Source organism: Saccopteryx bilineata, chromosome 1 (assembly GCF_036850765.1).
Source record: "Saccopteryx bilineata isolate mSacBil1 chromosome 1, mSacBil1_pri_phased_curated, whole genome shotgun sequence".
NCBI lineage: Eukaryota > Metazoa > Chordata > Mammalia > Chiroptera > Emballonuridae > Saccopteryx > Saccopteryx bilineata.
Window position 1 is genome coordinate 155,872,719 of NC_089490.1, and position 24,916 is coordinate 155,897,634.

General features: G+C 49.0%; 1 protein-coding gene across 3 annotated transcripts in view; it reads left to right on the forward strand.

Annotated features, from left to right (window-relative positions):
* The window catches only part of GNG7 (G protein subunit gamma 7), a 153,261-nt gene that overhangs the window by 120,078 nt on the left and 8,267 nt on the right, over window positions 1-24,916 (forward strand). For all 3 annotated transcript variants that reach the window (XM_066276803.1, XM_066276801.1, XM_066276797.1), the window contains one exon: window positions 24,631-24,748. In XM_066276803.1, the coding sequence (XP_066132900.1) occupies window positions 24,668-24,748 (81 nt within the window). In that variant the 5' untranslated portion in view covers window positions 24,631-24,667. The remainder of the gene's footprint in view (window positions 1-24,630; window positions 24,749-24,916) is intronic.

Here is a 24,916-nt window from a genome sequence, read left to right on the forward strand (position 1 = left end):
GCCCTGGTTGCAATAAGCAACGCCCCAGATGGGCAGAGCATCGCCCCCTGGTGGGCATGCCGGGTGGATCCCGTTCGGGCGCATGCGGGAGTCTGTCGGACTGCCTCCCCGTTTCCAACTTCAGAAAAATACAAAAAAAAAATGCATGAAATTATGAGTCATCATGATGGCTAAGCTGTCGGCACCCCTTAGATTTTTGCGGCCACAGTGAGTGCCTTACCTGCCTCACTCCAACGTTGCCCAACAGTAACAGTGACTGTGAACATGAGGGCGATCTGAAATGTGTGGCCAGTTCCCTGTGGCTACAGAAGCTGCAGTCTCTGGTCCTTTCATGCTCTCTGTCAGTAAAGCACAATACGCACCCATTTTCCTGCCAGGGCAGTCAGGGCAGTCGCCAGAGATCTGAAGGGAGGAGCGTGTTTCCCTGGGATAAATGCATGCACAAGGCTCTTGGCAGAAGCCACCTTCACCAGGCTCAGGTGTCAGGAGAGCAGGCTTGGACTGCCGGTTGCATGTTGTGGGTTTAGGTCCCTGTGGTGCAGTACCTGCTGGTGGGAACAACACAAAGCCTCAGCCATCTCCAGTCGAGCTGTGGCTATAAACAAGCACAAAGCCACCTGGCCTTGCTCCCAGGCAACCTAGCAGTGCTTGCTGTTGCCCACTGTCTCTTCTCTTTCTCACCTCCCACCGACCCTCCTCTGTCTGCAGTTTCTGCTCCACGACTCAGCAGACACTTATCAGGCTCTGACTATGGGCCAAACCTGGCCGTTCTGCCTTATTTTTTTCTCACAGGAGCCCAAGATACTGGTTTCCTTATTCCTATTTTACAGGTAGGGATATTGAGGCGTAGCAGTAGAAAAATTTGGCAAGGCCCACTGCCTAGTGGACACAGGCCCAGGATATGAGTTCATGTCTCTCTGACCACGAAGCACCTGGCAGTTCATATAAGTCAGGGTTCTCCAGAGAAACAGAACCAACAGGCTGTATATATGCAGAGAGGTTCGTTTTAAGGAAATGATTATGGAGTCTAACAAGTTCAAAATCTGCAGGATGGAGACCTGGGAGAGCCAAAGATGCCGTTTCAATCCAAAGGCTATCGCTGGAGAATTCCCACTTAATAGGGGAGATCTGTCTTTTGTTGTATTCAGACCTTCAACTGTTTGGACGAGGCCCACCTGCATTTGAGAGGGCAGTCTGCTTTACTAAAGGTCCACTGGTTTAAATGCCAATCTCATCCAGACACAACCTCACAGAAACATCCAAAATAATATTGAACCCATGGCCCAACCAAGTGGACATGCAACCACTTGCCCCTCAGAGCCTTCCAGCATGGTCAGTTTTCCTGGGGTGTCAGGAAAGGGACAGCAGCTGGTCTCACCCAGTAAACTGCATTCTTACCTGGAGGTTGAAATGGGAGAGAACCTGCTTCTGAGCTCCCTCAGGGTACTGGCAGAATTCTTTTGCTAGCATGGTAGGACTGTGGCCCTGGTCTCTTGCTGCCTCTCATCTGCAGTCTGCCATCAGCTCCTAGGGGAGTCCCACAGCTCCTTGCCAGGTGGGCTTTTTATACATAGCTGCTTACTTCATCAAGCCAACCAGCATGAGATCACATTCCTGAATTCTGTGCATTTTCCCCACTTTCTGTGTTCCAGTTTGGGCCCAAACCATCCTTCCTAAGTCTTGCACAGACTGAGCAATGGGCGCCTAGCCCCGAGGTAGTCACAGTTCCCCTTTCCCCAGTAGACTTCAGCACTACAGGGCAGCCTAGGGCTGGGTAGCGTCTCAGCACTAACAAGAAGACGTGTGATAGGATTTAGATGGATGCAAAAGGGGATGTCAGCATGATCAGAAGTAGACACTCAGTTTCATTGTTAGAAAATCCTTGTGGGTCATTGAAACCTTATTTCAGGGCAGAGGCTGCTGGGATAAACTTACTCTCGCGAGGGGTTTTCTACAAAGCCAGAGCTGGCCCCCTGCAGCCCTGTTGCCGCCTGTGTGTACCAGGGCGTTGGGATCCTTAGCCGGGCCTCTGCAATTGCCCTTCTCTGGAAGGTTGCACAAGAGACACCAATTGCCACACTTAGCACCACAATGCTGATGTGGATCCTTCCGTCCCAGTCATGTCCCCAGATGGGGGCTCAGCCCAGTGACACTTCACTGGTGAGTCCCAAAGCCCTTTCTGCCTACACTGGCCAAAACCTGCATCCTGGACCCAGACTTTTGCTTTTATACCCTCCGACCTTCACATTGCTGTGCTTCAGGGTCAAGCTTCCAGCCAGACACAGTGGGTTGGCACCTGAGTGAGGGTCCCATCCAGATGTCCAGATGGTCTTCTGTTGGGCAGGGCACCCTGACATTTGACCCCAAACCTTCCTGTCCACTCTTCAATTTTTTGTTTGTTTGTTTTTGTATTTTTCTGAAGTTGGAAACGGGAAGGCAGTCCGACCGGGATACACCCAACATGCCCACCAGGGGGCGATGCTCTTCCCATCTGAGGCGTCGCTCTGTTGAAACCAGAGCCATTCTAGCGCCTGAGGCAGAGGCCATGGAGCCATCCTCAGTGCCTGGGCCAACTTTGCTTGGCTGTGGGAGAGGAAGAGAGAGACAGAGAGGAAGGAGAGGGGGAGGGGTGGAGAAGCAGATGGGCGCTTCTCCTGTGTGCCCTGGCTGGGAATCGAACCTGGGACTCCTGCATGCCAGGCTGACGCTCTACCACTGAGCCAACCAGCCAGGGCTTCCTGTCCACTCTTGATGGGCATCTGAGGCTCCTCAGAAGTTGTGACCTGCCTCAACACTGAGGATTCATGACATAAGCCAGGAGCGGGAGCCTGGGAGCCACATTGGTAGTCTCGACCCACCTGGCTTCTCACTTGAACCTGGTGAGACCAAAACAAGGGACATACCTCACAGGAAACTGGCTCCTGAGCTGGATATTCCTCAGACCAGGGCTCTCCCTTGGCACTGCTGATAGTGGGAATGAGTCATCTTCTGTGAAGGGCCATCCTGGACACTGTTGAGCAGCTTCCCTGGCCCCACACCTTCCATTGTGATGGCCAGAGATGTCCCCAGATATCTCCCAGTGTCCCCTGGGGACCACCCCAGTGAGAACCCTCTAAAACTGAATTAATTAACTATTCAATTAATCACATTGTTGGCTGGGTTGTTTTGGGGTTTTTTTGTTTGGCTGGTTGGTGTTTTCATTTTTAACATGAAAAATGCCCCTGCCATAGCCTGACCAGGAGGTGGCGCAGTGGATAGAGTGTCGGACTGGGATGCGGAAGACCCAGGTTCTAGACCCCGAGATCGCCAGCTTGAGTGTGGGCTCATCTGGTTTGAGCAAAAGCTCACCAGCTTGGACCCAAGGTCACTGGCTCGAGCAAGGGGTTACTCGGTCTGCTGAAGGCCCACGATCAAGGCACATATGAGAAAGCAATCAATGAACAACTAAGGTGTCGCAACAAAAAACTGATGATTGATGCTTCTCATCTCTCTCCATTTCTGTCTGTCTATTTCTCTCTCTGACTCTCTCTCTCTCTCTGTCTCTGTATAAAAAAAATGCCCCTACCTACTTAGGAAGCACTTCTGGACCTGTTTTATTCTGGGACTTGAACAGCATCAGAGGTGGAGTGGGCATCCCTGGAGATCCACAGGTGCTTGGTGACCACCCAGCGTCCTGTGATGTGGTCTTAAGCTGGTACACTGAATGGTGACCAGCAACCCAGACAGCTCAGAGGGAGCTCCAACGATCTGGGTCTGGAGCCATTCTGGGGGATGTGTGCCCTGCCTAGTCCAACAGGTATATCCAAGTGCTCTGCCCCAAGGTGCCTGGCCCTGGGGACAAAGTGAGTTCCTCAAGGATTCTTATTGGTAAACACCTTCAATGTGGCCACCAGTCTCTTTTCTATCCAAGTGGCCCTTTGTTGCTCAGCTTCCTGGCCACAACCCCCCAAAACACCCATGTCCCAATCCCCAGGATTTGTAGATGTAGCAAAAAGGACTTTCCAGGTGGGATTAAGTCAAGGACCCTGAGATGGAGATGACCTTGAATTATATAGAGGGAGCCCGGTGCCATCACAGGGTCCTCATAGAGGGAGGCAGGAGGGTCAGAGTCAGAGATGGAAGAGGCTGCGCTGCCGGCTGTGAGGATGAGGAAGGGGCTGGCCAGGGATGCGACGCCTCTAGAAGGTGGAAAAGGCCAGAAACGGTTCTCACCTGGAGCCTCCAGAATGGCCAGCCTACACCTGGGTTTAGCCCCAGAACACTCTGAGAATAAATGTGTGCTTTTAAGACACCAAGTTGGTGGTAATTTGTGACAACAGCCACAGGAAACAGATACAATGCCTAAGAAGTGTCCAAGGAGCTGTGGATACTCTGAGGGAAAAGGGGGTTGAGTGCAGCCTGGTTGGGCATGGACAGCAGGCCAGGTGCTTCTCCGAGATGACACTTCATGGGGCTTGGCAGGGTGTAGCAGTTTGTCCAGCCCAGGTGGAGAAGGACCTGTTGAGCCAAGGTGGGAAGGCCTGGGTCTCCTTTCTCCCTTCCCAGTCCTCCTGCCCTTCGGCTCCTGAGCTGCACCCTCACTGGGCCAGGGTGACAGTGCATCCTCAGTGCCAGAAAGCCAGAGCAGAAGTGCCATGGAAGCGTTCGGCGTCTGGCCCAGCCCCGTTCCCAGGCTTACAAATGCTCACATGACTAGTCATCCTCCGGGTGGACAGAGAAAGCCTTTTCTTCTGCCCGCGCATCAGCTGCATCCGTCACCCTCCGTCACCTCATGCTCATTGTCCACTTGCGCCCACAGCCACTTATTCCGGGCTCCACACACCCGGCCACAGGCAGTATCTGCCTGCCCTGCTGCTCTGTTACTCCCTGGCTTATGGGCACCTCATTCATTCCCTTTTCTCTGGTTTTTTCTAAATATAGCTGCCTAGGGACTGATTTAGCTTGTGCACAAAGGGACTGGTGACAGAGAGAGTCACAAGACATGGTTCTGCAGTGGTGCGTGCCTTCTCTTGGGAAACATCTTCCTGACAAAGTCCTCACTACACTACGATTTTACAGCCCCCACAGTTCTACCAAAAACCCCTCACGTGGTCACTCTTCCCCATACTGATCAGGGTGACCATGACCCTGGAGGAGCCACAGGCAAAGGGGAGGGGGTGGGAAGAAGCCCAGTGTTTGAAGGCCTGGTGAGCATCAGGGGTGAGAGGGGTGAGGACAGAGGCAGAAGGTGCTCGCTTGGCCTCTGACTGCTGGGGGAGGTACATCAAAAAGGTCCTGTGTCTGCCTTGGACTGAAGTTCAGAGGCCAGCGCAGCACCTGTGTCTCTCTGTAGATCCCCTCTATGGGGTGAGCCTGCTAGGGGTTGGGAGACAGCCTCATCCCAGCTGCTGGAGACACATCAAAAGATCATGCCCCTCCCTGACTCTGTTATCCTGATGTCCACGCTGTGTGAACATTTCTGTAGATTCTAGAACAGGGTCTCGCCTGACCAGGTGGTGGCGCAGTGGATAGAGCATCGGACTGGGATGCGGAAGACCCAGGTTCGAGACCCCAAGGTCGCCAGCTTGGGTGCAGGCTCATCTGTCTTGAGCAAAAATAAAGTTCACCAGCTTGGACCCAAGTTCACTGGCTCCAGCAAGGGGTTACTCGGTCTGCTGAAGGCCCGCGGTCGGGGCACATGTGAGAAAGCAATCAATGAACAACTAAAGTGTCGCAATGAAAAACTGATGGTTGATGCTTCTCATCTCTCTCCGTTCCTGCCTGTCTGTCCCTGTCTATTCCTCTCTCTGACTCTCTCTCTGTCCCTGTAAATAAATAAATAAATAAATAAATAAATAAATAAATAAATAAATAAAAAGAATTAGAACAGGGTCTCCCCCTCAGTGCTGCTGATATTGGGACTAGGTCATTCTCTACAGGGCTGTCCCGGGCTCTGTGGGGTGCTGAGTAGCATCTCTGATTCCCACCACAGTGCCAAAAGCACCCTCAGTTGTGACAATCACAGATGTCCCCAGACATTGTGCAGTATCCCCCGGGGGGCAAGACTGCTTAGGGTGAGACCCCTGTTCTAGGGGCTTCTGTGACATGGACAGTGGTACAGAGGTTACCCCTGAAGGTGTTACAGAGCCAAGGCGTGGTGCACACAGTAGGTGTGCAAGAAATGTTTATCGATTGAGATACCTGTGATTGAACTTCTGCAAACACAGCTCCTGTACTGATCCTAATAGTACTTCAGAGCTGCTTTTCTCCCTAACCTACATCTCATTTTGTTTTGGTTTGGGATTGTTTTTCCTCTTTCAACAAAACACCCTCTCTTCTTCTGATCACGACATGCCCAGGAACAGTCAGCCCTTGGCCCAGGGAAGAGCCTGCATCCTCACCCTGCATGGTTTGTCCTCCTTTCAAATCTGGCTGCAGGTTTTTTTTTTTTGAGGGGGAGCTTATTTCTTTACTATTTAATGGTAAGCAGGGTGAGCATCTGGCTGCTGGGCCCTGGGAGGAAAGAATTCAGAAGCTCGGTGAGCTGTAAAGCTACTGGTTCCGGAAGTTTTAAAGCAAAATGAAGGCTGTTCTTCTGAAGACAAGGAGTCACTGACGCCCGCCTGCTCCCCCTCCTCCCCCAGCTTGCTGCCAGGAAGCGTGAGCTAAGCCCTGCAGAGGACTGCCAGCTGCTCCCCACCCCATCCCCACCACAAGGCCACCTTCCTGGGCTCTGACTCATGGGGCAGGCCGGCCACACAAGCCTGGATGAGGAGACTGGAGGCGAGCATTGTGGAACTGCTTGGAAGCAGTCAGGGCTCTCTGTGAGCTGGAACTCCCTGAAGCCTGAGCCACCAGGGCATTAAAGGCATGCAGCACTGATACCCAGTTCACAGGAACCACAGGGAACCGTTTGAGCCACTAGTGGAGAAACCATCAGAAAGTCCTCTGGCTTTAGTACTACACCTGCATATCAGGGCTGCTATAAAGGCAGTGGGGGCATATGCAGCCCCCTCAGCTCAGTTTCCATGCTCAGCAGCCAGTAATGAATGCTAGCTGGAATTACCTCTAGCAACGTGACCAGCATCTAGCACAGACACTACTAGAAAGACTCCAGTCCAACTGAGGAGACACCGTTCTGGTCTCACCCTGGCCTGTGTATCAGCTATCTGGGCTGCATAACAAACTCTTGTAAACTGAGCCACATACACCACGCATGTGCTGGCCCATGATTCTGGAGGTCAGAAGCCAGACTGTGGCCCGGCTCACCCATTCAGATTATTGCAAAATTCAGTTTCTTGCACCTTCATGATGAGGTCCCTGTTCCCTTGCTAGCTATCAGCTCCTAACAGTTGGCCCCATTCCTCGCCTCCTGGTCCCCTCCATCTTCAAAGCCAGCAACAGAGGATCTCCCTTGCATTGAATCCCTTTGAAGCTTCAGATTATTTCTGCTCCCTTTTAAGATTAGATCGGGCCCACCAAAGACTACCAACATTTAAAAACATGTTTTTTATTGATTTTTAGAGAGAAAGGAATGGTGAGAGAAAGAAACATTGATTTGTTGTTCCACTTATTTATGCATTCATTAGTTGTTTACTGTATATTCTCAAACACACAACATTGGAATATAAGGACAATGCTCTGGCCTGAGCATATTCCAGCATATCCTCAGGTCCCAGGTGAGATTGAGCCCTGACTCAGGATGGGGCCTGAAGCCAGAAACACAACATCAAACAACAACAAACCTTAATTCCCATTTCCTGTGATTCTTTCTTGTGTTTAATAGCAAAATTCAGGAAAGATGCATCGATGTGGGGGGCTTTCTTGAAGGGCTCTCACACAGCCTTCCTCCCCGCCCTCCCCCGCCCCTGGGACACTGGGCCATGTCTGGGTACAACCAGGGTTGTCACACTGAAAGATTGAGTGGGTAGAGACCACGGATGTTACTCAAACTTACAGAGCCCAGGAAGGCCCCCCACACAGAGAATGACCCACCCCAATGTCAGCAGTGGAGGTTGGTGGGGACACTGCATAGTCCCTCCTACTCATAACATTAGTAGCCTTTTTGGAGCACTTAACTCTGAGAGCCATGAGCCATGTGGGCTCACCAACCCACCTCATCCAGGCCTGGCAGTCATGTTGCTTTGGATGATGTGTCTCAGAGACACAGAACAGTGAGGTAGCTGGCTTGTGGGAGAACTGAATCCTGAACTCTTATCTTCCAGCGCCATCAGCTCCCATTTTCATGAACCTAGGAATTAACCTGGGGCCCATCTCTAGGAACCTCAACATGGAAAATATATCTGAGAGACAGGGCTGTGGCCTCCCCGGGGTGGGGGGGGGCAGCCTGTCTTACACTCAGTTTGCAGGGCCATCAACCCTCCAGCACACAGGATTGACAACATAAAACCCCTAGCTGCCTACTGCGTGTTCATCTGCTGCAGGCAGTCCCTGGAAAGCCGACATCAGCCCTGATCTCCCTTCTTTCAAACAGGGGTTGTATGCCCTAACCAGATAACTCAGTTAATTAAAGTGTCGTCCTGATGTCCCCAGTCAAGGCACATGTAGAAACAGATTTCTCCCTTCCTTTCTCTCTAAAATCAAACAGGGGTTGAGGCTGCTGGGCCTCATACCTGGGAGGGGTCCTCAGTAGCCACCAGAACTAGGAGCTGCTCCTCGAAGGCCCTTCTTGCCTTGCCTCAGCCCCATCAGGCACATTTTTCACATTGTTTTCCTTTTATGCAGCCCAGCTGGCTAATGTTCAGGAAGCCTCCGCTGGCATCCAGTTCTTTCTCTTCTGGTAAGCAGCAGCTTAGGTCGGTTTCTCCAGCAGGCTGGGAGTGGCACTCGTCCCAGCTATGAGAGCTATGTACGGAATTCAGAGGGATTGCCGGCATTTTTGTGTCTTGCTATCATTGCTTCCTGTGCCACTGGAAAACACCTCTGAGGGTAGAGATGGCATCACAGGCCCACAGAGGAGCTGCGTCAGCTCTCTGGGTTCTCCAGGGAACTCCAGCCCGGCCCGGTGTCAGCGCGGGCTTCTGTCTCCACAGCTGAAGCATTCCTGGCAGGTTTGAGCTTCTCTGGATGCCCCGGGTGTGTGCCAGGGAACCAGGAAGCAGATCTACTTTCCTGGCAGCCCTGGAACTCTCCGGTCCCTGCAGAGACTGTTGTCTACATCTTGGCTTTGTACTCAGGACATGGCGGTTCAGACTGCCTGCTCCCAGGGGGGTGTTGAGTACCTATTTGCCATGCATCCTCCTGTGAGCAGTCGGTACACACAGTCCAGTGTCTTGGCAAGACCTAGAGTTAAATGACGTTTTAGAGCAGTGGTTTTCAACCTCTTTACAGCTGGGGACCAGTGACCTAGTCAGCCAGAAATGGAAACATACAATGAATAAAGTTTTATCTTACTGCACATAACAGTGCAACATGGTACAAGCTGGTGCTTGATTTCCAAACTCCACATGCACGACAATACATTGAATACTACATAAATTTGTCTACAAAAGTTTGTCTGAGCCTGACCAGACGGTGGCGCAGTGGATAGAGCACTGGACTGGGATGCAGAGGACCCAGGTTCAAGACCCCAATGTCGCCAGTTTGAGCGTGGGCTCACCTGGTTTGAGCAAAAGCTCACCAGCTTGGACCCAAGGTCGCTGGCTCGAGTAAGAGGTTTCTCGGTCTGCTGAAGGCCCAGGGTCAAGGCACATGTGAGAAAGCAATCAATGAACAACTAAGGTGTTACAACGAAAAACTGATGATTGATGCTTCCCATCTCTCTCTGTTCCTGACTGTCTGTCCCTATCACTCTCTCTGACTCTCTCTGTCTCTGTAAAAAAAAAGGTTTGTGTGAATGCTTTTTGTCTATTGCACATGATTCTTAAATGCTCTGCACGGTGCAAAAGGTTGTTTTAACAAGCCAACAAGTTCCAAAGATATCTAAGACAACCTCAATAGTATTTTCATCAATGGTACAAGCTGATTAGTAGCAGTCACCCTGTGTGTAAGCAAATTCAACTAAGATCATTGGGTCTATAATCTTCATACAACATCAGGGTGATTAACTCTTTGGTGGACTATCAGGAAATTTCTGGCAGACCACTGGCTGAAAAACACTGTCTGAGAGCCGACTCCACCTAGCCACACAGCCTTAGGGTGTGCCGTTACTTTGTCTGACTTGCCAAGATGGAAACAGGACTCAACCGCCACAAAACCCTGGAGAGGGGACAGAAATACGATCTTGAAAAGTCTCCCAGGGGTCTTCCACATTGTGCAGAAGTGACAATGCCTTTCAAGGAATGCACAGGTTTCTCAAGCGCACTCAAGCGGCCCTGTCCGAAGCTGGCAGGAAAATCTGCTCTAGTCCTTGGGGAAAAGTGTCCAGGACCCAGCCTGGTGTGGCTTACAAACCACTAGACAGGAGGCATGAATCTAAGGCTTTTTTTTTTTTTTTTTTTTTTTGTATTTTTCTGAAGCTGGAAACGGAGAGAGACAGTCAGACAGACTCCCGCATGCGCCCGACCGGGATCCACCCGGCATGCCCACCAGGGGCGATGCTCTGCCGCGACCAGAGCCACTCTAGCGCCTGGGGCAGAGGCCAAGGAGCCATCCCCAGCGCCCGGGCCATCTTTGCTCCAATGGAGCCTTAGCTGCGGGAGGGGAAGAGAGAGACAGAGAGGAAGGGGGGGGTGGAGAAGCAAATGGGCGCTTCTCCTATGTGCCCTGGCTAGGAATCGAACCCGGGTCCCCCACACACCAGGCTGACGCTCTACCGCTGAGCCAACCGGCCAGGGCCTCTAAGGCTTTTTTTAATTAAATGTCACTCACATTTTTCACTAGGCCCTGGTGGCCACAGTATTGCCCCAGACCCAGCACCCCCATATTCTTACTATTTCTAATTCCATTTCTGCAACTTGATAGCTGGGTGACTTGGAACATATCACTGCCTATCTCCAAACCTGTTTCCAAGGTTGCAAAATGAAGTAAGGACAGAACAAAACCTCTTGGCTTCTGAGCGGCAGTCCTCTGAGCTTTTGGGGATGATGGATGTGGCCCTTGATTGTGGTGTTGGTTTCACAGGTGTATGCACATGTCCATGGTCCTCAAGTAGAGTCTTCCAGATGCTCAGTTTATTGCATATTGGTTGAAGCTATTGTAAGAATTTTTAAATTGTGTGTGTGTGTACACAAAACAATGGAGATGGAACACCAAATTTTATAGAAACTAAGGGTCACTGCTGTGGCAGTGCAGGGAGGGGCCAGCTGGCCTAAGGAGAAATGGGGACAACTGAACTTGAGTGCTGTCATGCTTGCCCTGGACCAGTCGTGGCACATGAAAATGAATAGTTATTTTTTTTCACATGCTGACTTCATCCTTTCCTGTGAGTAAACTCACTCAATTCAAATAAGATGTTACTAGCAAGCTCTTCAAGTAATATTGAGGACTACAATCACTGGACTCGAATCACCGGAATAGTGTAATAAAAAGTAGTACTATAAAATTTTTAAGGCAGCCACATAGAATGTCGTCTGTGGATAAGCTGGTTAGGGCTGAGTATATGACGAATTGGCAGGAGTTTACGGTGCATGATTCATGTGTGTTCTAAAGGCTTTTTGCTTCCGGTTTCTTTTCCACAGGAACTTTCTCATTATTTCATCAAGTTCCTTTCCTTCCTCAACTTTTGCTTGTTTTCAGTCTGTCTCAAATGTCGTACTTTTCATCTGGGATCATTTTTCTCTAATATCCTTTCATTTTACCTTTAATAAGGCAGGCCACTGATAAGAAAGTCTGTTTTTGTTTGTCTGAAAATGTCTTTATCTTTTCCCCTAATTATAATTGTTTTATTGATTGACTTCAGAGAGACAGAGAGAGGAAAAGGGCAGAGAGAGAAGAGACATTCATTTGTTCTACTTAGTTGTGCACTCATTGGTCAGTTTTTGTATGTGCCCTGACTGGGGATCAAACCCACAACCTTGGTATTTCGGGGCAATGCTCTAACCAACTGAGCTAACCAGGGCCTCCACTGATTTCTTTTTTTCAAAAAAATTTTTTTAAGTGAAAGGAAGGGAGATAGCAAGACAGACTCCCGCATGCACCCTGACTGGAATCCACCTGGCAACCCCCATCTTGGGCCAATGCTCAAATCAGCCAGGCTACTTTTAGTGCCTGAGGCCAATGCTCCAACAAACGATTCTCAGCACCCAGGGCCAACACTCAAACCAATCGAGCCATCAGATGTGGGAGGGGAAGAAGGAGAGAAGGGAGAGAGGGAAGGGGAGAGAAGTGGATGGTTGTTTCTCCTGTGTGCCCTGACCAAGAATCAAACCTGGGACGTCCATACTCCAAGCTGATGCTATATCTACTGAGCCAACTGGCCAGTACCCCTCCACTGATTCTTTTATTTATAAATTTTTTTTATTCATTTTAGAGAATTAGAGAGAGAAAGTAAGGGGGAAGGAGCAGGAAGCATTAGCTCCGATATGTGTCTTGATCAGACAAGTGCAGGGTTTCGAACTGGTGACCTCAGCATTCCAGGTCAACACTTTATCCACTTCCTCCACTGATTCTTTTTTTTTTTTTTTTTTTTTTTTTTTTTTTTTTTACAGAGACAGAGAGTCAGAGGGATAGTTAGGGACAGACAGATGGGAACGGAGAGAGATGAGAAGCATCAATCATTAGTTTTTCGCTGTGACACCTTAGTTGTTCATTGATTGCTTTCTCATATGTGCCTTGACCGTGGGGCTACAGCAGACCGAGTAATCCGTTGCTTGAGCCAGCAACCTTGGGTCCAAGCTGGTGAGCCTTGCTCAAACCAGATGAGCCCACGCTCAAGCTGGCGACCTCAGGATCTCAAACCTGGGTCTTCTGCATCCCAGTCCGACGCCCTATCTATTGCCTCACCGCCTGGTCAGGCTCCTCCACTGATTCTTAAAGTTTATTTTTAGCAGGTCTAAAATTTTCCACTTAATTTTTGGCCCCTTTTCCTCTGGCAGCCTGTTTATTTATTTGTTTGTTTGTTTGTTTATTTTGTAATTAAATGATTGTATTAAGGTAGAATTCATATTTAGTAAAATGAATAGGTCTTAACTATACAGTTTAATCAATTTTGACAATATATACACCTGTGTACACCAACTCCTCAATCAAGATATAGAACATTTCTGCCCTAGCGAGGTGGTCCAGTGGATAGGAGTGTCTTCCCCACACGCCAAGGTCTCAGGTTTAATCCCTGGTCAAGGTGAGAAGCAATCAATGAGTATACAACTAAGTGGAAGAACAAGTTGATGCTTCTCTATAAAAAGAAGCATCTTCCTTTCCCTCCCTTTCTCTTTCTCTTTCTTCCTTTACACTCTCTCAAATCAATGGAGAATTAAATATATATATTTAATACACACACACACACACACACAGAACATTTCTAATGACTATCATCTTTTGCTTGCAAAATACTTTTGAGATTCACACGTGTGGCTTTATCTATCAAGACATTGTTCTTTCTCATTGTGGAGTCATATCTAATGGTATGAATGACCACAGTTGTTTATTTGTTCTCTTGTTGACAGGCATTTGGGTTCTTTCCAATTTTTGCTATTATAAATATAAAAATGTACAAACATCTTGTACAAATCCTTGTGTGGAAACACATTTTAATTATCTTAGGTAATTCTCTAGGAGTGGAATTGCTGGGTCATAGGTTAAGTATATGTATATAGCCTTATAAGAAATGGCTAAACTGTTTCCCATCAGTAATGTGTGAAACTCTCAGCATTTCTACATCCTGCCCCAATACCTAGTATTGTTGGCCTTTTTAATTTTTGCTATTCTGGTAGTTATGAAGCAGCCTCTCATTGTAGTTTTTATTTCTATTTCCCTGATGACTTAGTCACTGAGCACCTTTTCATGGGCTTAATGGTCATTTCTCTGTTGGTTCTTAAGATATTTATCCTGCCTGAGGTTCTAGGTCTTGTGGAATCTGTGGCTTAAGGTCTTTATTTTTTTTTAATCAGTTTTGGGAAATTATCCATCATTATCTACACAAAGATCACTTCTGTCCCTTTCTCTCCCCCTTCCAGACTTCCAGTTACCCGTGTATCAGAACTCATTGCATCTCTACATCTACCTTCTCTGCTGTGTTTTCTTTCCCTTTGTGACTCCATGCTTCATTCTGGATACTTCCCCTGAACTATTTTCCAGTTCACTAACTTTCTCTTTAGTTGTCTTTAATGACACTATTTCTTCCATTGTGTTTTTTTCTTTACAAGTGTGCACATAACATATTTCCAAAGAGATTTCTCAGCTTGACCAGGCGATGGCACAGTGGATAGAGTGTCAGACTGCAATGCAGAGGACCCAGGTTCGAAACCCAGAGGTCGCCAGCTTGAGCGTGGCTCATCCAGCTTGAACACAGGGCTCATCAGCTGGATGGAGCGAGGGGTTGCTGGCTTGAGCATGGAATCATAGACATGACCCCAAGGTCACTGGCTTGAGCCCAAAGGTCGCTCGCTGGCTTGAAGCCCAAGGTCACTGGCTTGAGCAAGGGATCACTCGCTCTTCTGTAACCCCCCCAGTCAAGGCACATATGAGAAAGCAATCAATGAACAACTAAGGTGCCACAATGAAGAATTGATGCTTCTCATCTTTTTCCCTTCCTGTCTCTATCTGTCTCTGTCTCTCTGTGTCTCTGTCACACACAAAAAGAGTACTTCCCATATAGTAAGCTTTTAAAAATAAGTAGTCTGTGGGACTATATTCAAGGATTGACAGATTTGGGGGAGGAACACTTTATATACTATACTATCTATATATTCTGGACAAAAACAAACATTATGAAAAGTATAAAAATAGACCAAAAGATACAAACACAACATACTTTGGTTGGAATTTCAGGGATTTGTTTTTCTTCTCTTTCCCCTTCAAAAGTTATCAGCACTTTTAAAGCAGCATGTGTAGGCAGCCTCCATTCCCCTAGCCTTGTGAGGCTAATAGAGGTATCCTTCAACCTCTCAGCAAATCCTCCACTCATGAAAAAGTAGCCTCAAAAGCTAGGCTCCTGGGCGTCTATCATTCCCCAGACCCTGAGTGGAAATTCTTCTCCGTTTTAATAGCTCTCCAGTGTCACTAAGCAGATGTTTCTCTGTTCTGTCCTGCTTATCTGGTTGCCCTCAGAAAGAGCCTCTGCATGTTAGCCAGCCCGCTGTTGTGCAAGCCAAAATCTGTACGGATTTTTACCTAAAGTCCAGGTGACTTAGGAGGAAGCTATGAATGTAGATTATCCTGATCTCAGAGCCACAGAATGACAAACTGGGACCCGCTCTCAGCTTTTATAACAACCCATTATGTAAAGAAGCTAAGACCCAGGTCAGGTTTCCACGTCCAGACATGTCCTGTATGTTGTATCTTCAGGAACTAGGTCTGCCTTTGTCCTGTGGAATGAGGTCCCTGGAAATTGCCCTACTTCTTCCTGATACTTCCAAGAGTTTTGCAACTCAGGGTCACCAGAGGCTAAAACACACTGAAGTGTTTCCCAAAATGACATGTAAGTGACTTAGGTATGACTGTCATCATGGATACTGGGAACTCAGAGCATACAAGAATCTAGTCTCACTTTATGGCTCTGAAAGGGAAAGGATTTACATGCTTTAAGTCAGACAACAGGAAAATGGACTGAATTTCTGGCTCTCCCACTAACTTGATCCACTCTTATTTTAAATATGATCAACTTCAAACTGTGCTCAGGTCTCCCCTGAGCCAGGTGGACTTCATGACTCCCTAGCCCCCCCCCCCCCACCCGCTGGGCACAGTGTCCATATCACCTTGTCTTTCATTCATCCCTCCAACAGTTGTGTTTCTATTTGACAGTTGCCACAGGTCCCTGAAAGAGATCCCTCTCCATGGCTGCTGGTAGGATCTGGTTTGCCAGCAGGGAGGGAATGTCGCACTGAACATTCCAGCAGAGTTCAGAAAGGGGAGGTAACTTTCCCAAAGCCACACAACTTTGGGATTGGGGCAGAATTCAAGTCTGCTGCTTTCCATGGTAGCTGCACCTTCCACTTCGCTGCTCTTGCCCCCTTTGAATCTATTGTTTGCTGAGTTGAGGGGTAGCTCTGACCCTGTGTGACTGACTTCTAGTCAAGAGGGTTTGGATGCTAAAAAAATTAAACCCCCGTCCCGGGTTTGATTCCCAGTCAGGGCACACAGGAGAAGCGCCCATCTGCTTCTCCACCCCTCCCCCTCTCCTTCCTCTCCGTCTCTCTCTTCCCTTCCCACAGCCGAGGCTCCATTGGAGCAAAGTTTGCCCGGGCACTGAGGATGGCTCCATGGCCTCTGCCTCAGGCGCTAGAATGGCTCTGGTTGCAACAGAGCAATGCCCCAGATGGGCAAAGCATCGCCCCCTGGTGGGTGTGCCGGGTGGATCCTGGTCCGGCGCATGCGGGAGTCTGTCTGACTGCCTCCCCGTTTCCAACTTCAGAAAAATACAAAAAAAAAAAAAAATTAAACCCCCTTTTATTTTTTTAAACATATTTATTGATTTTAGAGAGAGAGAGAGAGAGAAACATCAATCTGTTCTTGTACGTGCTCTGAAGAGGCATTGAATTCACCACCTTTATGTATTGGGATGGCGCTCTAACCAACTGAGCTATCTTCCAGGGCTAAACCCCCTTTTAAAACAACTTTTTGCACTGCCAGATGTTTAGGTTGGTTAGAGCATCATCCAAAGTGCAGAGTTGCCTGACCAGGCAGTAGCACAATGGATAGAGCGTTGGACTGGGATGCAGATGACCCAGGTTCGAGACCCCGAGATCGCCAGCTTGAGCGCGGGCTCATCTGGTTTGAGCAAAAGCTCACCAGCTTGGCCCTGGCCGGTTGGCTCAGCGGTAGAGCGTCGGCCTGGCGTGCGGGAGTCCCAGGTTCAATTCCCGGCCAGGGCACACAGGAGAGGCGCCCATTTGCTTCTCCACCCCCTCCCCCTCTCCTTCCTTTCTGTCTCTCGTCCCCTCCCGCAGCGAGGCTCCATTGGAGCAAAGATGGCCCAGGCGCTGGGGATGGCTCTGTGGCCTCTGCCTCAGGCGCTAGAATGGCTCTGGACGCAACAGAGCGACGCCCCAGAGGGGCAAAGCATCACCCCCTGGTGGGCATGCCAGGTGGATCCCGGTCGGGTGCATGTGGGAGTCTGTCTGACTGCCTCCCCGTTTCCAGCTTTGGGAAAATGAGAAAAAAAAAAGCTCACCAGCTTGGACCCAAGGTCGCTGGCTCAAGCAAGGGGTTACTCAATCTACTGAAGGCCCATGGTCAAGGCACATATGAGAAAGCAATCAGTGAACAACTAAGTCTCACAACGAAAAACTGATGATTGATGCTTCTCATCTTTCTCCGTTCCTGTCTGTCCCTATCTATCCCTCTCTCTGACTCTCTCTGTCCCTGTAAAACAATAAAATAAAATAAAAATAAAACAAAGTGCAGAGGTTACGAGTTCGATCCCCTGTCAGGACACACAACAGATCGCCATTCTTGTCTCTCTCCTCTCTCTAAAATCAACAAATAAAAATTTAAAAAACAGCCTGACCAGGCGGTGGTGCAGTGGATAGAGTGTCGGACTGGGATGCGGAGGACCAGATTCGAGACCCAAGGTTGCCAGCTTGAGCACAGGCTTATCAGGTTTGAGCAAAAAGCTCACCAGCTTGGACCCAAGGTTGCTGGCTCCAGCAAGGGGTTACTCGGTCTGCTGAAGGCCCGCAGTCAAGGCACATATGAGAAAGCAATCAATGAACAACGGAAGTGTCACAACGAAAAACTTGATGATTGATGCTTCTCATCTCTCAGTTCCTGTCTGTCTGTCCCTGTCTATCCCTCTCTCTGACTCTGTCTCTATTCCTGTAAAAAAATAAAAAAAATAAAAAATTTCTGTTTTTTCATTCAAGACTATTTCAATTCACACTGAACCATTTCAGTTCCAAAAAAAGCTGTTTACAGTTTGCCTAAATGTGCCTCATTTAGCTGCAGGTTTTCTTCTGATAAGGGAGTTCCATAAAGGCCTTAAATTCTGCCCCCAGGGGACACTGGGGTGTCTGGTGATGTCTGTATTTGTCACAACTGAGAGAGCTCCTGGCATTGAGGGGGTGGGGCCAGAGGTGCTGCTGACCGTCCCAAGGTGCCCAAGATGGTCCCCACATAGAGCGACCAACCGGACCACAAAGTTGGCAGTGCCTGAGGGAGATACTGTTCTAAAGTAGGTGTTTCCCCATTTTGCCATCCCCGCAGCCCCCACTAAAGAAAGACCGACTTGCCCCATGGTTTTGTTTAATCTTTCTGTGCTTTGGAGCCTTGTGTCTCAGCTCAGATCTATATTTTGGGGTGACTAGCCTCCCTTTTAACACAGCTTCCCAATGCTTACAGGGAGGGGGGGCTTCATCGTCCTTGCCTTTGAGACACGAGCATGCTCAATTCTTCTGCAGGAGCAGAACCAGGTACAACCTGGTGTGACTTCCCCTTCACTGGGAGGCCAGCCCAGGGCCTAGTGGCATCTGTCAAGGTTCTATTTTTAGGCTAGCCTCACCCCACATCTTATCCTGAGGCTCACCAATCCTGAACTAGCCTCCCCGCAGAAGCTGAACCCAAACTAAGAACCTGAAGGCTGCCGGCAGCCCTGATCACCACGTCCCTCCCTCCTGGAGCAGCCTGCTCCACCCCCACCCCCAGCTTCCCAAAGCCTTGCCAGTTTCTGGGGCCTTTGGAGGCTCTGCTGGGCCTGGGCAGGCCCTGCCAGGTCAGGTGCCCACTATGTCACATGCCTCTCATGGAGAGGCAGCTGGTGAGGAGTGTTCCCCAAGCTGACTCATCATGCTGCCTATTCTGCTGGCCTTGGTGTCATCCCAGAGGGCATGGCTGGTGCATGAGTCAGTGACTGGCTGTGACACCAGCCAGGACAAGGACTGGAGTCTGCTACATGGGCTTGGTGACGAAACCAGTGTCTGAATCTTGGCATGTTGGCACTCTCACATGCACACGTATATATACATAGACACACGCATGTTCACACACATGTATACATGCATATACACAGTTGTGTGCACGCATGTCACATGCACACATGTACATGCTGGCATACATACATACATACAAATATATACAAGCATGCATGCTCTCATACACAGACACACAGGACACTCACAAACATAGACACTCAGGCACAAGCACAAACATGCATGCACACTTACGTGGACACACATAACTCACACATACACATGTATACACGCGCATACCCAGGAATACATATATACTCACCCACTCACGCATGCACCTCTCTAACTGGTTTCTGGGGCTGCATGCCTGGCATAGAAAGCCAGCACCGCTTTGGCCTCAGTGTTCAGGAGGGAGACCACAGCTGGGGTGGCTGCACGAGGTGGCCGTGGGGCCTGGGGGCCTGCTGGACACACTGGACGCTGAACAGGACTCCTGGCCTTCCAAAGTAAACACTCCTGGGGCCACCCCGTTTGTTCTCTGTACACATCTATATTTAGCGCTGAGTAATTTAGGTATTTTTGAGCCGAACCAGGGCGGTTTTCCCTGAGTTGGATGTTTTGTGGCTGCTTTGAAGCTATCTGCTGAATCAGAGCTCTGGAAGCCCACACATGGGCTCTGTGTGTCCCAGGCAGACACACATGGGCCTCTTCTGACCCAAAAGGGGCTGGATGTCTGCCCGACTCAGGGAGCAGGCCCTGTGGAAGGATTTCTTTTTATTTTTTTAATTGAAACTTGAGTGGAGATCACTGTAGATTCACATGCCATTGTAACAAATCAGAGAGAAAGTTCTTGTATCATTCCCTCGGTTTTCCTCAGCAGTAATTTTTTATTGAATTTATTCAGGCTAGATTGGTGAATAAAATTACATAGATTTTAGATGTATAATTCTACAGCACATCAGCTGTGTATTGTACTGTGTGCTCACCACTCCAAGTCCTGTCTCCTATCACCATTTATACCCTTTTCTGCCTTCCCCTACCAACCCCAGCCAGTGGTAATATTTTGTCCAAATCCCTGGTCAATATCACAGCCATGATGTTGGCATTGACATAGCCCACTGACCTTATTCAGCTTTCTACAGGGTTTTTTGTGTGTGTATATTATGATAAGTTCCATGCAAGTTTATCACCTGAGCAGGCTCATGGATCTACCACCAGTCAAAATGGGCCACATTTCGAGAACCACAGGGACCTTTATGTCACCCTTTTCTCCCAGGCCCCCCCACCCCAACCCAGCCCCTGGCAACCACCCGTCATTCTTCATCCTTACAATCTTGTCACCTCAAAAATAGCCCATAGCCTGACCAGGCGGTGGCGCAATGGATAGAGCATCAGACTGGGATGCGGAGGACCCAGGTTCAAGACCCCAAGGTTGCTAGTTTGGGCGTGAGCTCATCTGGCTTGAGCAAAAAAAAAAAAAAAGCTCGCCAGCTTGGACCCAAGGATGCTGGCTCGAGCAAGGGGTTGGTTACTCAGTCTGCTGAAGGCCTGTGGTCAAGGCACATATGAGAAAGCAATCAATGAACACCTGAAAGTGTTGCAGTGAAAAACTGATGATTGATGCTTCTCATCTCTCTCTGTTCCTGTCTGTCCCTATCTATCCCTCTCTCTGACTCTCTGTCCCTGTAAAAATAAATAAATAAATAAATAAATAAATAAATAAATAAATAAATAAAAATAGCCCAGAAATGGCACTGGACAGTATTTTATCTCAGGGATGGCTTTTTTCACTTATTTCCCTAGAGCTCCACCCAAGGCATGTTTATTAATAGTCCATTCTTTTGGATTGCCAATTAAGAAATTTTTTTGAAAATCCGCCTTTAGGGCCTGACCTGTGGTGGCGCAGTGGGATAAAGCGTCGACCTGGAACACTGAGGTTGCCGGTTCGAAACCCTGGGCTTGCCTGGTCAAGGCACATATGGGAGTTGATGCTTCCTGCTCCTCCCCCTTTTCTCTCTCTCCCCTCTCTCTAAAAATCAATTAAAAAAAAATCCGCCTTTAATTTTCTGTAGCCATCTGGCCTTACTGACTACCAAGCAGACAGTGATACACTATATGGCAACAGAAACGGAGTGCTACCACCTGACCAGGTGGTGGCGCAGTGAATAGAGCATCGGACTTGGATGTGGAGGACCCAGGTTCAAGGCTCTGAGGTCGCCAGCTTAAGCATGGGCTCATCTGGTTTGAGCAAAGCTCACCAGCTTGGACCCAAGGTCGCTGGTTTGAGCAAGGGGTTACTCAGTCTACTGAAGGCCCACGGTCAAGGCACATATGAGAAAGCAATCAATGAACAACTAAGGTGTCACACTGAAAAACTGATGATTGATGCTTCTCATCTCTCTTCGTTCCTGTCTGTCTGTCCCTATCTATCCCTCTCTCTGACTCTCTGTCTCTGTAAAAAATAAAAATAAAAGACTTCATGTTCTCACGAATGTTGATTGCAGCTTTATTCATAATGCCCAAAATGTGGAGTCAGCCCAGATGTCCTTCCACAGGTGAATGGTTAACCTGTGCACATCCCTGTCATGGAGCACAACACAGCCATGAAAGGAATGACCTACTGATATAGGCAGCAACCCAGATGGAGCCCCAGATAATGATGCCAAGTGGGGAAAAGCTACATACTGTGTGCTTGCATTTATATAACACTCTCCAAATGCTGGACATGTGGAGAAGGAAAACCTATCAGTGGTCGCCGGGACGGAGGTGGGTTGCGAGATCTGGGTGTGGCCATCTAAGGGCCATAGGAGGTACATTGGGTGTGGAAATGTCCAGTGTCCTTCCTCCATCAGTGCCACCTTCTGGTTATGGTCTCACTACAGTTTTGCCCATGGGGGAAACTGGGTAAAGGGCTCTGGGTCTCTATCGCTTCCTACAACTACACATGAATCGACAGGCATCTCAAATTTTAAAATTTAATTTAAAATAAATAAAGCCATGGCCAAGTAACTCAGTTAGAGCATTGTCCCAGTATGCCAAAGTTGTGGGTTTGATCCCAGGTCAGGGCACATTCAAGAGTCAACCGGTGTGTGCATGGATGGGTAGAACAACAAATCAGTGTTTCTTCTTTCTCTCTGTCTCTAAAATTAATAAAAAATTTTCAATAAATTACTCCGGAATGAACATAAAACCCATCTCAGCCCTGGCCGGTAGTGCAGTGAATAGAGCACCACCACTCCAGAGCACCGAGGTCACCAGTTTAAGTGCCAGTCAGGGCACACATGAGAAGCAATTAGTGGCGCAACTAAAATGGTACAACAAGTTGATGCTTCTTCTCTCCCTGCCCTTTCAAAAAACAAAACAAAACAAATAATTGCAAATAAGAACAAAGCAAGAACTGCTGGCATAATAAAGGTGAGTATTCTTTTTTTATTTTTAGAGAGAGAGAGAGAGAAGGGGGAAGGGGCAGGAAGCATCAACTCCCATATGTGCCTTGACCAGGCAAGCCCAGGGTTTCAAACCGGTAACCTCAGGGTTCCGGGTCGATGCTTTATCCACTGCACCACCACAGGTCAGGCTAAAGGTGAGTATTCTTTTTGGTAAGGAAGCAGATGGAGGGGTGTGCTGAAATGTGACACATGACACCTGAATCCTAAGGGTTCTGGGGAGACAGGTTTACAGGTGGGCTTTGGTGCAGAAAAAAAGCAGCATGAGCCTGACCTGTGGAGGTGCAGTAGATAAAGTGTCGACCTGGAATGCTGAGGTCGCCGGTTCAAAACCCCGGGCTTGCCCGGTCAGAGCACATCCAAAATGCAACTATAACTTGATGCTTCCCGCTTCTTCCCCCAGTCTTTTTCTCTCTCCTCTCTCTGAAATCAATAAAAAATAAATAAAAACCAGCATGAGATCTCTCATCCTGGATCTGAATTAGTTGAAGATCTCCTGGCAGGGGGAGGAGTATCTGGAATCATCTACCCACATGCAGTGGGTTGCTCCAAGTACACCATCCACATGTGGGGAAACTATAGGGTCCCCCAACATCTGTGTTTATTTGGAACCTCAGAATGGGACCTTATCTGGAAGTAAAGCCATTGCAGTTGTAATTAGTTAAGATGACATAACATTGAACCCCGCCTGACCGGGTGGTGGCACAGTGGATAGAGTGTTGGACTGGGACGTGGAGACCCAGGTTTGAGACCCCGAGGTCACCAGCTTGAGTGCAGGTTCATCTGGTTTAAGCAAAGCTCACCAGCTTGAGCCCAAGGTCACTTGAACAAGGGATTACTTGGTCTGCCGTAGCCCCCAGTCAAGGCACAATCAATGAACAACTAAGGTGCCGCAATGAAAAACTGATGTTTCTCATCTCTCTCTCTTCCTGTCTGTCTGTCCCTATCTGTCCCTCTCTCTGACTCTCTCTGTCTCTGTAACCAAAAAACCAAAAAAAAAACACTGAATCCAATGACTAGTGTCCTTAGAAGAAAATGAAGATATAGACACACATCGGCCATGTGACAACAGAGACAGAGATTGGGGTGATGCAGCCACAAGCCAAGGAACACCAAGGATGGCCACCACCAGGCCCTGGAAAAGGCAGGAAGGACCCTTCCCTGAAGCCCTCAGAGGAAGCACGTGCCTGCATTACCCTGATCTCAGATTTCAGGCTCTAGATATGAGAGAATAGATGTCTGTTGTTTCAAGCCACCCAGTCATGGCCAGCCGAGGACACTAATAGAGGAACGTGATTCCCAGCACATTGGAAAGCTCTGGAAACCCGAAGGACCAAGCAGGCTCCCTCAGTCTCTGGCAACCACCATTCCAGAATTTATGACATAAATCAACTCCCCTATGACAGTCCCACCCACCCACCCCAAAGCCTCTCCAGAGCAGAAAAGAGCCAGCACTTTTTGCTCTTGCCCTGCCTGGGCAGCCGGGTGTGGAAGCTCAGGTATGGGTTGGGCCAGGAGAAGGACGAAAGTCTGAACCGGGTACCCACGTACACATGACTCATTAGCTTGATGCTCAGCGTTATGCCTGGTATGTGGCAAGACATTTTCTGTGAGAATGTGCTGAACAAATAAGTGACTGAAGGAAGGAATAGCCCTGGCTCTCCAGAAAGGGGGTGGTAGACCCAAGATCCACAGTGTGGTACCCACATGTGATCTGCCTCAGACAGAGTCAGGGATTCTCAAAGAGGGATGATCTGCCCCTCAGTGGAGACTAAGCCATGTCTGATGACAAATGCAGTCATCATAACTGGGTGAGCTCCTGGCATTGGGAAGGTTGGACCAGGGATGCTGCTCAGTACCCTACAGTGCCCCCAGAGAGTGACCCAGCCCCACTTATAGAGACCCTGGGGCAGGAGCAAGGGTCGGCGAAAACTGGTGCTTTTTCCCTGCCAAGCCCCTCATCCACAGCCAACCAGGAGCCAATGTTATGGTTTCATGAACTCTCCTGGGGACCCTTGATCATCACAACCAACAACTGGCCACAGGAGGAAACTGGGGAAAGGGGTTCAGCTGTGCTTTCAACCTCTAACCTGAGGACACAGACAACATGGCCAACCCCAAGAGCAGGGCTGCAAGGTGGTGGGGTGGGTGGCCAGAAGGCTCCCAGAAGGGGCAGTGTTCTGCCTCTCTGTTCTGGGCTGCATGAGGTCCTGGGGCAGCTCATGTTGTCTGTTTCCCCACAGCTCTCTGGACAACAGGGCCCAGAGCTGATGGCAGACAATGTCAGCCACTAACAACATCGCCCAGGCCCGGAAACTGGTGGAGCAGCTCCGCATTGAAGCTGGGATCCAGCGTATCAAGGTGAGCAGGGCAGCAGAAAAGAGGGGAGATACCCACGGGGAGCAGAGAAGGGAGAGACCCGCGAGGGGAAAGGGGAGACCCATGGGTGGCAGGGGGGAAGGGGAAGACCCATGGCCACAGCGGCTTGCTGGGCAGGAGGATGAGCTGGCACTGCAGCTGGGCCTCTCA